The sequence below is a fragment of the Entelurus aequoreus genome, linkage group LG09 (genome assembly GCF_033978785.1).
Source record: "Entelurus aequoreus isolate RoL-2023_Sb linkage group LG09, RoL_Eaeq_v1.1, whole genome shotgun sequence".
NCBI classification, from domain to species: Eukaryota; Metazoa; Chordata; class Actinopteri; order Syngnathiformes; family Syngnathidae; genus Entelurus; species Entelurus aequoreus.
Genome location: NC_084739.1, coordinates 80,527,581 through 80,541,691, shown reverse-complemented (window position 1 = coordinate 80,541,691; position 14,111 = coordinate 80,527,581). Strand labels below are relative to the sequence as shown.

General features: G+C 42.4%; 1 protein-coding gene across 2 annotated transcripts in view; it reads right to left on the bottom strand.

Moving 5' to 3' along the window:
• Positions 1 to 14,111, bottom strand: part of slc8a1b (solute carrier family 8 member 1b) — a 308,631-nt gene that overhangs the window by 228,209 nt on the left and 66,311 nt on the right. For both annotated transcript variants that reach the window (XM_062059534.1, XM_062059535.1), the window contains exon 4: positions 11,226 to 12,016. In XM_062059534.1, the coding sequence (XP_061915518.1) occupies positions 11,226 to 12,016 (791 nt within the window). The remainder of the gene's footprint in view (positions 1 to 11,225; positions 12,017 to 14,111) is intronic.

Genomic DNA, 14,111 nt, shown 5'->3' with positions numbered 1-14,111 from the left:
TATAACACAAAACTAAGTTGTGGATTGTTTTGTACAGATAGTTTAGCATATATTGATGTATGTTGTATTGGTTTTAGTGGCCTCGCATCCTTATATTATAGTTTTACATGCAGACAACAATGCAAAATACATATACATGATGAAGACAATCAGTTAAAGAACATCTAACATCAATGTTGTCATCAAAGTGCTGGAACTCGCAACTTTCTTTGGCCCCATAGCAGATGATTTTGCAGTCATATTCCTTCTGTCATCATCATCATTGTCATCTTGTTCAATCCTGTCCATAAACATTTGACTCCAGGAAGCACAAACAAAGCTGAGAGGAGGGGAATTATTTGTGTATCTGCAGGTCAAAGTGAAACAATCATCTCTGCTGGGAATCAATAGCAAATGAAAAAAAAAAACATGTCCTCCTTGGAAAACATTCAAGGAACGCGATGGCGTCATTTGTGACCCAAAATAACAACTTTGAAGTTGTGTTGACGCAACAGTGGCTGGAAATGATTAGGCCAGAATATTTCTATGTCTCGGTAATCCTGCTTTAGGCAGCTCTTTTTGCACAGTATCATAGTATCGCTGCATAGTATCGACTTGGCACTGCATGGTATCTATTTGGCACTGCGTGGTATCTATTTGGCACTGCGTGGTATCTACTTGGCACTGTGTGGTATCGACTTGGGGCTGCATGGTATCTACATAGCAATACATGGTAACTACTTGGTGACGCATGGTATCTACTTGGCGTTGCGTGGTATCTACTTGGCACTGCGTGGTATTGACATGGCACTGCGTGGTATCTACTTGGCACTGTGTGGTATCTACTTGGCACTGTGTGGTATCTACTTGGCACTGTGTTGTATCTACTTGGCACTGTGTGGTATCGACTTGGGGCTGCATGGTATCTACATAGCAATACATGGTAACTACTTGGTGACGCATGGTATCTACTTGGCGTTGCGTGGTATCTACTTGGCACTGCGTGGTATCTACTTGGCACTGTGTGGTATCTACTTGGCACTGCGTGGTATCTACTTGGCACTGCGTGGTATCTACTTGGCATTGCGTGGTATCTACTTGGCACTGTGTGGTATCGACTTGGGGCTGCATGGTATCTACATAGCAATACATGGTAACTACTTGGTGATGCATGGTATCTACTTGGCATTGCGTGGTATCTACTTGGCACTGTGTGGTATCTACTTGGCACTGTGTGGTATTTACTTGGCACTGTGTGGTATCGACTTGGTGATGCCTGGTATTGACTTAGCACTACACGGAATCTACTTGACACTGCATGATATCAACATGGTGTTGCATGGTATCTATTTGGCACTGCATGATGTCTACTTGGCACTGTGTGGTATCTACTTGGCACTGTGTGGTATCGACTTGGGGCTGCATGGTATCTACTTAGCAATACATGGTAACTACTTGGTGACGCATGGTATCTACTTGGCGTTGCGTGGTATCTACTTGGCACTGTGTGGTATTGACATGGCACTGCGTGGTATCTACTTGGCACTGTGTGGTATCTACTTGGCACTGTGTGGTATCTACTTGGCACTGTGTTGTATCTACTTGGCACTGTGTGGTATCGACTTGGGGCTGCATGGTATCTACATAGCAATACATGGTAACTACTTGGTGACGCATGGTATCTACTTGGCGTTGCGTGGTATCTACTTGGCACTGCGTGGTATCTACTTGGCACAGTATGGTATCATCTACTTGGCGCTGTGTGGTATCGACTTAGCATGTGGTATCGACTTGGCACTGTGTGGTAACTACTTGGTGATGCATGGTATCTACTTGGCGTTGCGTGGTATCTACTTGGCAGTGTGTGGTATTGACTTGGCACTGTGTGGTATCTAATTGGCACTGTATGGTATCTACTTGGCACTGCATGGTATCTATTTGGCACTGTGTGGTAACTACTTGGTGATGCATGGTATTGACTTAGCACGGCACGGTATCTACTTGGCACAGTGTGGTATCTACTTGGCGCTGCGTGGTATCGACTTGGCATGTGGTATCGACTTGGCACTGTGTGGTAACTACTTGGTGATGCATTGTATCTATAGTACTTGGTGATGCACGGTATCGACTTGGTGCTGCATGGTATCGACTTGGCACTGCAGGGTTTCGACTTGGCGTTGCATGGTATCTACTTGGCAATACCTGGTAACTACTTGGTGATGCTTGGTATTGACTTAGTACTAAAGCGGTATCTACTTGGCACTGCATGGTACTGAATTGTCCCTGCATAGTATCTCCTTTGTAACACATGGTATCAACATGGCACCGCACGGTACCGACATGATATCGCACGATATCTACTTAGCGCTTCATGGTATCAACTTAACACCACATAGTATCTACTTGGCGCTGCATGGTATCTACTTGGCGCCGCGTGGTATCTACTTGGCGCCGCGTGGTATCTACTTAGCACTGTGTGGTATTTACTTGGCATTGCGTGGTATTCACTTGGCGCTGCATGGTAACTACTCAGCACCAAATGGTATCTACTCGGCACCACGCGGTATCCACTCGGCACCACACGGTATCTACTCAGCACCACGCGGTATCTACTCGGCCCCACACGGTATCTACTCGTCACCGCATGGTATCTACTCGGCACTACACACTTTTCCATGACCAAAACCAAGTAGAGTCAGGTGTAACTCTTCTACTCCTGAAGCGCTGCACACAAAAGGGTGACAACGTGAGGAAACATGCACCACTACGGTGTTACCTGGGCTATTATTTTAAAGACAAACACACCACAAGGTGGCGCTGTTATTAAACCCTAAAGTTTGGGCCTCGTAAGTCACAACGACATGACATTTCTCACACGCTTCCTTGTAACTTTGGGGTGTTTAACCGGATCACTGCAAATTTTGGTAAGTAACTTCATGGGACTGACAAGCACATGTGTGTAAAGTTTGAGCAAGATTGGTGGAATTACATGGCCCCCTTTAAGTAAAATGGGCGGGACTTAACTAACATTTTTTTGCATTTATCGGCCAATATTATCGGCTGATAAATGCAAAAAAATATATGGAAAATAGTTTGTAAAATACTAGATAATATCGGCAGCCCGATATTATCAGCCGATAATTGTTTAAAATGTAATATCGGAAATTATCGGTATCGGTTTCAAAAAGTAAAATTCATGACTTTTTAAAACGCCGCTGTACGGAGTGGTACGCGGACGTAGGGAGAAGTACAGAGCGCCAATAAATCTTAAAGGCACTGCCTTTGCGTGCCGGCCCAATCTCATAATATTTACGGCTTTTCACACACACAAGTGAATGCAAAGCATACTTGGTCAACAGCCATACAGGTCACACTGAGGGTGGCCGTGTAAACAACTTTAACACTGTTACAAATACGCGCCACACTGTGAACCCACACCAAACAAGAATGACAAACACATTTCGGGAGAACATCCGCACCGTAACACAACATAAACACAACAGAACAAATACCCACAACCCCTTGCAGCACTAACTCTTCCGGGACGCTACAATATACACCCCCCTTCCCCCAACCCCGCCCACCTCAACCTCCTCATGCTCTCTCAGGGAGAGCATGTCCCAAATTCCAAGCTGCTGTTTTGAGGCATGTTAAAAAAAATAATGCACTTTGTGACTTCAATAATAAATATGGCAGTGCCATGTTGGCATTTTTTTCCATAACTTGAGTTGATTTATTTTGGAAAACCTTGTTACATTGTTTAATGCTTTAAACAATGTAACATTTAACATTAACTCGTTCAATGTTTCCTTACCATTATTGCTATTTTGTCTATTACCATCGTCTATTACCATTGTTGGTATTTTGTCTATTAACATTGTTGGTATATTCATTATTCCTACATTGTTGATACAAATTATTGTTACAGTGTAATAATTATATTTACCTGTGGAAATGCCACTATGATACAACATTTGTATTATAAAACTTGAACAAAGTACACTCATATGAATAATCACTGAATGGTGAACTGGGGGTGGGATTAAATAAGTTATCTTCTTCCCACTCCCTTTCAGGCAAAACTGGACAATCATGAATGACATACTATACATTACCTTTTGCACTATATTCATTTATATTATTATGTGTTGTGAACTTTGTACTTTTTTTTTTTAATAATTTTTTTTTATGTCATTGCCTGAAATAAATAAATAAATGAAAAAATTCAAATGAAATGAATGCATCCAGAGGGGCATCACAACAAAATTAGGCATAATAATGTGTTAATTGACTGTCTATATCGGCATCGGTTGATATCGGAATCGGTAATTAAGAGTTGGACAACATCGGAATATCGGATTTCGGCAAAAAAGCCATTATCGGACATCTCTAATGATTATACAACTTTGAAGATATTTCATATACGTACGCGAGCATGTAGTAATGGGTAAATGATGCCTCGGTGAGTGTGCGGCACACTCCCTTTTTAGCGAGAGGCTAACCTCACATGAGATCAAAAAAACATGCAAATCTGAAGGCAACAATTCCTTACTGTTGCTGTAAAATCCACCCATCTTTTCACAGCATGCATATTTTAACAAGCGCACACATGGCTATATACAGTAGTGAAGGACAATACAAACACACACATACACGCGCACACACACACACACACTCCTATAGCTGGTGAACATGCGTCTCAAAAGGCCAATCTGTGCTGCTTACTGGAGTGTGAAGTCCCAGTCTGCCGTGTGTGTGTAGGAGGGGAGCCTCATTTGAATCTCGCTCGTCTCTGCAGGCTGCCTGTTTATGGAAATTGCATAATTGCCGCTATCGGAATGTGTGTATTATTGTTTGTGTGCAGTGGATTTTTCACCCCCCCCCCCCCCAGACCTCGCCGGGTCAAAAACGATGGCGTTGTTGGCAGGGTGGCTGATAAGGTCACGTTTGAATGAGTAGCACTTGTGTGCATCCAGCTGCATGACCTCTGACGATACGCGGAACATGCCGGCGTCAAACTCATCCTCAAGTGGGCATCACAACAAAATTAGGCATAATAATGTGTTAATTCCACGACTGTATATATTGGTATCGGTTGATATCGGAATCGGTAATTAAGAGTTGGACAATACCGGAATATCGGATATCGGCAAAAAAAGCCATTATCGGACATCTCTACTTACTATGTTTGACAAATTTTGCTTGATCGCACCTTTTCTAACCTGCCGATATCGCGTCGGCCATAAGAAATAATTCAACCCTGTCATTTTTGACTCTTAGAAATGATTGACAGATCATTTTTCTGCAACACATTTGTGCGTAATTAACACTTGTGTTAATAATCGGCTACAAAGAGAGACGGCAGCCGTTGGATGGGATCATAAGGAGTTCCTTGGGGATCAATAAAGTATCTTCCAGCAAGAGCATTCTAGTTCTATGCTTTAAAAAATGTGTTCCACTTGTCTCCTTAATCCTGACATGTCTCCGCAGTCCAATGTTGGGTCTGCTCCTGTGCCACGGTCTCTATGACCCCATCAAACTCTCCAATAAAACTGCAAATGAAAAATAGAAATGGACGTCCATAAATCCATTGTGCCAACCCCCACTGCTTGTCATCTCCATTCATTTAAGGCTAGCGCCGACGCCTCTTGTTTTATCAAAGCAGGTTAAAGTCAGCCTGGAGGTGATGCTATTTTAGATTTAGCCTTTTTTTTTTTTTTATTCTGTGAGGGGGTGACAAAAAAAATAAAAAATAAATTCTGTGCTTTTCCTGGAAGGGACGCAGTGGATCATTTTTGACAAGGACGATCGGATGACAATAACGCCGCTTTTGACGTTGGCGTCTCTGCCGTTCAATACCTTCCACTTCATTCTTGTTTGCGCTCTGCCATGCACTGTCAAGTGTGGGACCTTATATGTTAGACAGGTGGGCTCCAATTTAGCTGTAGGGACATCTCAAGGATGCACCAGAGCTCACTTTTAAACTTCATGGCAAAGGCTGTGAAAACGTACGTAGATGTGATTGCTTGCGTTATCATTTTTAATAATTTTGCAAAAAATAAAATAAAAAAAGATTCACATTGTCATTATGGGGTATTGTGTGTAGAATTTTGAGGACAAAACATGAATGTATTCCATTTTGGAATGAGGCTGTAACATAAAATCTGGAATAAGTGAATCACTTATTAAGCGACGATCAGAGTTCAGAAAATTACTTTTAGAATGTAATTCATTATGGGCTGTATAGCTCGGTCGGTGGAGTGGCCGTGCCAGCAACTTGAGGGTTCCAGGTTTGATCCCCGCTTCTGCCAACCTAGTCACTGCCGTTGTGTGCTTGGGCAAGACACTTTACCCACCTGCTCCCAGTGCCACCCACACTGCTTTAAAAAATGTAACTTAGATATTGGGTTTCACAATGTAAAGCGCTTTAAGTCACTAGAGAAAAGCGCTATATAAATATAATTCACTTCATTAAGTTACTCATTACTTTACCCAAAAAGTCATTGAGTTACTCATGGGATTACTCTTTAATGAATGTAATTAAGTAATTACTACATTACTTGGAAAAAAAACAAAAAACTTTGACTATCTGGCATATGCATTTGAGAGGTGTTTAATATAAGAGCACAGTGTGCGGAGTCAGTGCTTTTAAAAGGCGGAGCCTGTTGCCTAGTGACGTCATCAATGGTTGCTGTGTTTTTCAGCATTAGCAGCTTTTGAATCTTCTCACGGGATTGTGTTACCTCTGCCTAGTAAAGAGATTGAATGTGCCTCCGTGGCGGTCATATCTTCTTGTCAACAAACGGGGTATTGTTTGGATGGCAGGTTTTTCACTTCAATGTTGCCATTGTGTACGTGTGCACATGTTGTCGTCCGCTGTGTCACGGTGCAATGTTGCCTCTTCCTATTTGATGTCAAGTGCGATACCGCTTGTTGCTTTCACTCGTAAAAAGATATTCCCTGCACTGAACTTGCTGCACTTATGACGCTCTCTCGTTGTCGACATAAAACCACCTCAAAAGTAGCGTGCCATGTTACATCACGCTATCCCTGACGGCGTTGTAACGGATCTAAAAGTATTTAATTACATTACTCGTTACTAGTAAAAGTAACAGCGTCACTAACGCCATTATTATATAACGCTGTTATTACGAACACTAGCGACGATTAATGAAAATTAGGTCGTGTGCATCCTTCAAGAGCATTCACGCTTTTCAGCGCTTTACGCCGCTGCACGCGTTTGTGCAATGGCAAAATTAATTTCAATGTGTGTGTTCGGCGAGTGAGACGGTCTGCAAGAACGGCCACTTTTGCATCGGTTTCTGCGGTTGCGGCCGTTTGTACAACAAATAAACGGTAGCAATGACAACCGCTTTAAAACTCCCGACGGTTAGTACTACTGTATTAAATTGAAATTAGGGATGTCCGATAATATCGGACTGCCGATAATATCGGCCGATAAATGCTTTAAAATGTAATATCGGAAATTATAGGTATCGGTTTCAAAATTATCAGTATCGGTTTCAAAAAGTAAAATGTATGACTTTCTAAAACGCCGCTGTGTACACGGACGTAGGGAGAAGTACAGAGCGCCAATAAACCTTAAAGGCACTGCCTTTGCGTGCCGGCCCAGTCACATCATATCTACGGCTTTTCACACACACAAGTGAATGCAAGGCATACTTGGTCAACAGCCATACAGGTCACACTGAGGGTGGCCGTATGAACAAGTTTAACACTGTTACAAATATGCGTCACACTGTGAACCCACACCAAACAAGAAGGACAAACACATTTCGGGAGAACATCCGCACCGTAACACAACATAAACACAACAGAACAAATACCCAGAATCCCTTGTAGTACTAACTCTTCCGGGACGTTACAATATACACCCCCCGTTTTATGTATTGTCATTACATCAGTGGTTTATTTGCTCTCCAAAAAATAATGGCAATAATATCGTTTATCCGCAGTAATTTGTAGGTCAATATATCGACGTGATACGGTCCTGGTGGGCTTAAAAAGACAATAACTGGGACCAACACTCCAATCACGGCCTGGTCGAAACGGCCCAGAGGCGTCCTTGGTGTCTGCAGAGCCGCCATAAAGCAGCACGTGGTCGTGACAGCTAAAGGTCCATCGGTTCAAAGCTGGGAAGTTTATCGTGGCCCAGCAAAGAACGACAGTCTTCCCCCCCGGGACTCTGATTCACCGAGTCCACCATCAGGAGAGGAAACCGGATTGACCAGTTCTCGCAAAACAATTAGTGACGTTCAACAACAACAACAGTGGCCGTCAACGCCACAAAAAAAAGGAGATTAACCACAAATTGCACGGTGGGAGCTTTTCAATGCAAAATGATTTCACCTTAAAAAGGTCCCAGTATCGCTCACCTCTACTTTTATCGGTACACTGCAAAAACTGAAATCTAAGTAAGATTAAATATCTGAAATAAGGGTGATATTTGCTTATTTTCTGTCTGATAAGATAATTCTTCTCACTAAGCAGATTTTATGTTAGAGTGTTTTACTTGTTTTAAGGGTTTTGCTCCTAAAGTATCTCAGTAAGATATTACAGCTTGTAGCGGAGATTTGACGACCTATATTGAGTAAAACATGCTTGAAACTAGAATATCAACTGTTGCAAAGCTGTGTCATCAACACTCACAAGTATAAAACTACTTTTTTAAAGTAATAATTTCTTACTTAAGCATGAAAAGAAAATCATGATGCGCATATCATTATGTCAAGATAATGGCACTAGCATTTACTTAATTTAAGAATATTTTTCAACATATTGAGCAAAAAGGTCTCTTCTTTTTTTTCTACCAAGAAAAGTGCACTTGTTATTAGTGAGAATATACTTATTTTAAGGTATTTTTGGGTTCATTGAGGTTAGCTAATTTGACTTGTTTTGGAAAGTCTTGACAAGTCGAATTTTCTTGTTCTATTGGCAGATAATTTTGATTATTATCAAATAAAATACCCCAAATTTTTTATTTTTTTTTCTTGTTTTTGAACACTGACTTTTTGCAGAGTACTGACCGAAATTCCTCAGTACTACCGAGCAAACGGTACCATATTTCCATACCTTTGTCGGTTGGTGTTAGATTATTCCCAACAAATTATAATATAATACATGGCACAGTGTTTCCCATAAACTGCCAATAATATTTTATTAGAGCGTATCAAAATGCGTATTGGGATGTCAGACTTAGCCTTGTCTTGGTTTAACTCTTATCTTACTGACAGGATGCAGTGTGTCTCCCATAACAATGTGACCTCGGACTATGTCAAGGTAACGTGCGGAGTTCCCCAGGGTTCGGTTCTTGGCCCTGCACTCTTTAGTATTTACATGCTGCCGCTAGGTGACATCATACGCAAATACGGTGTTAGCTTTCACTGTTATGCTGATGACACCCAACTCTACATGCCCCTAAAGCTGACCAACACGCCGGACTGTAGTCAGCTGGAGGCGTGTCTTAATGAAATTAAACAATGGATGTCCGCTAACTTTTTGCAACTCAACGCTAAGAAAACGGAAATGCTGATTATCGGTCCTGCTCAACACCGAAATCTATTTAATAATACCACCTTAACATTTGACAACCAAACAATTAAACAAGGCGACTCGGTAAAGAATCTGGGTATTATCTTCGACCCAACTCTCTCGTTTGAGTCACACATTAAGAGTGTTACTAAAACGGCCTTCTTTCATCTCCGTAATATCGCTAAAATTCGTTCCATTTTGTCCACAAGCGACGCTGAGATCATTATCCATGCGTTCGTTACATCTCTTCTCGATTACTGTAACGTTTTATTTTCGGGCCTCCCTATGTCTAGCATTAAAAGATTTACAGTTGGTCCAAAATGCGGCTGCTAGACTTTTGACAAAAACAAGAAAGTTTGATCATATTACGCCTATACTGGCTCACTTGCACTGGCTTCCTGTGCACTTAAGATGCGACTTTAAGGTTTTACTACTTACGTATAAAATACTACACGGTCAAGCTCCTGCCTATCTTGCCGATTGTATTGTACCATATGTCCCGGCAAAAAATCTGCGTTCAAAGAACTCCGGCTTATTAGTGATTCCCAGAGCCAAAAAAAAGTCTGCGGGCTATAGAGCGTTTTCTATTCTGGCTCCAATACTATGGAATGCCCTCCCGGTAAAAGTTAGAGATGCTACCTCAGTAGAAGCATTTAAGTCCCATCTTAAAACTCATTTGTATACTCTAGCCTTTAAATAGACTCCCTTTTTAGACCAGTTGATCTGCCGTTTCTTTTCTTTTCTTTTCTACTCTGCTCCCAACCCGGGGTGGACCGCTAGCCTGTTCATCGGATGGGGACATCTCTACGCTGCTGACCCGTCTCCGCTCGGGATGGTTCCTGCTGGCCCCACTATGGACTGGACTTTCGCTGATGTGTTGGACTTTCACAATATTATGTCAGACCCACTCCACATCCATTGCTTTCGGTCTCCCCTAGAGGGGGGGGGGTTACCCACATATGCGGTCCTCTCCAAGGTTTCGCATAGTCATTCACATTGACGTCCCACTGGGGTGAGTTTTCCTTGCCCGTATGTGGGCTCTGTACCGAGGATGTCGTTGTGGCTTGTACAGCCCTTTGAGACACTTGTGATTTAGGGCTATATAAATAAACATTGATTGATTGATTGACTTGCAAACGATACTCGGAAGTGTAAGAAAACGCGATATCGTAACCCAATACACCGTCAGCCGGTGATGTTGGTCTTTGCCGTGACGTGTGATCAGAAGGAAGGAGGCTGCTCTCGCTGCCATCAGACAAATGAGTGGGCGTCGTGCGACAAAGTCTGGGAGCTGCCGGCCTCGCTGCAGGCCTCGTCTGTTTTCCAGCTCTAATCGCACAAATAAAGAGGACAAATAAAGAGCGCGACTGCTAATGGCGACCCCCTGGCGTGAAGTCCTGCACTGAAGTTGAACAGCTCGGTCCTTATTGATCCCCAGCAATCAGCTCCGTCTGATTTATTGACAAACGCTTCATCCTCTCTACGGAAGAGTCAAAACTCCAGCCGACCAACAAATAACCCCGCTTTTTCCAACAAGGCCTCAACCTGCTGAGCGTGCAATAATCACCCTCGCAGGATTAAAACAGCAGCTGAGTGGAATCCAAAGCAGAGGAGAAAGGAGGAAGAATGCGGCGACCACATCACACCTCACGTCAACAACCACGCGTGCCAGCGGCATCTCGGCAAGTACTCACAAGATCTCGTCGTTCTGGAACTCCAGGACGCCGTGCACGTCTTCGAAGTCCTCGCCGCCGCCCCGCGCCGTGCCTTCCACCGTCTTGTAGGGCAGCATGACCACGCCGCGGGCGCCCGACGTTCTCAGCACCTTCACCTCCATGGTGCCCACGCTCTCGCTCACGTGGAACACGGGCTCCTCGAAGGTAAAGATGCCGGCGTGGTCGTCGTCGAAGATGGTGACGGTCGCCGTGGAGGGCAGGCCCAGGCAGGCTGCCGCGTCCACGTGGTTGGCCGACTCGTCCTCGGCGGCTTCCTCCCCCTCCGAGGTCAGCATCTTCACGTTGGAGAGGTGGATGAGGAAGTTCTCGTCCTCCTCGAAGATGTCGTCGTCGATGATCCCCACGCGGATCTCCTTGAGGGTCTCGCCGGGCTTGAACACCACCACGCCCTCGGTGAACTCGTAGTCCGAGCCGGCGTTGGCCGTGCCGTCTTCCGTGCGGTACTCCACAGAGAGGGTCTTGGCCAGGTCGCCGCCGCGCCGCACCACGTTCACCGCCACGGTGCCGCAGTTCTCCAGGCACTGGTAGGTGGCGGGCTCGAAAAAGACCTTGGAGACGGGGTCGTTGTCGGCGACGTCGGCGCGGACCTCCTGCATGCTGACGGCCTTCCGCGCCTGGTCGGCGGCGTGCTTCTTCAGGATATTGCCGGCGCCCGTCATGAGGCGGGTGGCCTGGCAGCGGTAGAAAGCGCGACTCTTCTGCTGCTGGCTGAGGACCTGGTAGTTGGCCAGCTCGATGAGCTGCTCCACCTGGGGAGAACACACAAAATCCTTGAAACCTTATGTGAAACAAGAACACACTTTTTTCTCCTTTATGTGCGTTTTAAAGCACCGTTTTTTAACCATAGGGCCCCTCGAGGGTGAAAAATAGGTTTTTCTCAGCTGTGGTCTGTATGGGCCGCAATATACTCAGTTGTAATGCACTTTCCAACCACTTGTGGCAGTAATGACAATATCAAACAAACAGAAGTCTGAAGCTAAAGTCATAGAGAAGTTCCTCAAGCGCAAAAATTATGACTAATGAAGAAACATACATATTATTTATTATTAAATGTGTTATCATTTATTTATTTTAGCACAGCATAATTGTATGTATGTGTATTTTTCATCTTCTTTTGCAGTGAATTTGTTTCGTATTTATTTTTGTAATCAGCCTGACCAAAGCCTTGATAATAATCTTTGTGATTAATACATGCTTTCGTAGAAGTCTAAAACTAAAGTAATAGAAATGTTTCTTAAGCGAACACATTAAAGACTAGGGTGGCGATGCTGTAATTTCATTTGCACTTTAATTTCATTGACAGTCGAATTAAGAAAAAAGTAAAAAAATCACAGGTGAATAGTTATGTACATGTGATTTTTGTTTCAGTTTTTCTATTTTTCATGAATTTTCAAAAATGGAAAAAAACAAATAATGACAATATCAACATTTTTTTTTATTTTTGTTTTAAATTCAAATTAATTAAAGGTAAAAAAATACAAAAAATCACATGTAAATACTTATGTACATGTGATTTTAAAAATATATATTTTATTTTCATGAATTTGCAAAAAATTAGAAAAACCATAATAATGATTTGAATTTTTTAAATTTTTTTAAAGAATTTTTCTCAAATTTATTAAAGGTAAACAATTAAAAAATCACATGTGAATTCCGTAGTCCATGTGATTTTAGATTTTTGTTTTTCATAAATTTGCAACAGTTGAAAAAAAACCCAATGACAATGTGAAAATGTTATTTTTATTTTTTTTTTAGAATTGTTTTATTAAAGTTTAAAAATAAACAAATCACATGTGAATACTTATGTCTGTGAAATTGTTTTATTTTAAATATTTCATAAACTTGCAAAAATTAAACAAAAAACCTTTTCAGATTGTCATTGTGGGGCATTGTGTCTAGAATTGTAAGGACAAAAATGAAGGTTTTCCCTTTTGGATTAAGGCTGTAACATAACAAAATGTTTAAAAAGTGAAATGCTGTGAATACTTTCCAGATGCAATGTACATTTTGTTTTATTACTCAATTCAACTCAATGTAAACTCGCTAATGCTAATCAGTAGCATGTCAAAATCAAAATCAATTTATATTAGCATCAAACTAGCATATTTTAGACGAAGTGGAGCCTTACGTTTTTTTGAATCAATTGCTTTGTTGGCATTGAAAATCGCAAGATTACCGATAGGCAGTTTGGCTGAATCCGCTCTCGGTGCTGATGGAGTGATTGGCCATGTACCCGATTGGGTATGAAGCCATAAACGGGTGGCGTGGCGTAGTGGGTAGAGCGCCCGTGCCAGAAACCTGAGGGTTTCAGGTTCGCTCCCAGGCCTCTTACTATCCATATCCAAAACCATCAATTCACCCTTGCCCCCGGTGCCGCTCACACTGGTGAATGAATGATGAATGATGGGTGGTGGTCAGGGGGGCGGTAGGCGCAAACTTGCAGCCACGCTTCAGTCAGTCTATGAAAGTAGCTTACCACCACCAGGTGTGAATGAAAGATGGGTTCCCACTTCTCTGTGAGCGCTTTGAGTATCAAACAATAGAAAAGCGCTATATAAATCTAATCCATTATTATTATTATTATTATAAAACACTGCCAGTAAGATTTGGTATCCAAAAACATGTTTTTCTACACTTGTATTGTTTTTGTGAGTTTCAAAGGTTTGTACGTTCAACTTTTTTTCACATTTGCTTCTTTTTGTCCCGGATTCTTATTTTTATTTTTTTTTCCAGGTTTCAAACTAAAAGCATTACTTTGGCGAGGTTTACAACAAGTTTACCCAGAAGCAGCTTAACGAGACTTGGGGCTTTCATGTAAAACATCGTAAGTTAGTTTGAAAGTAT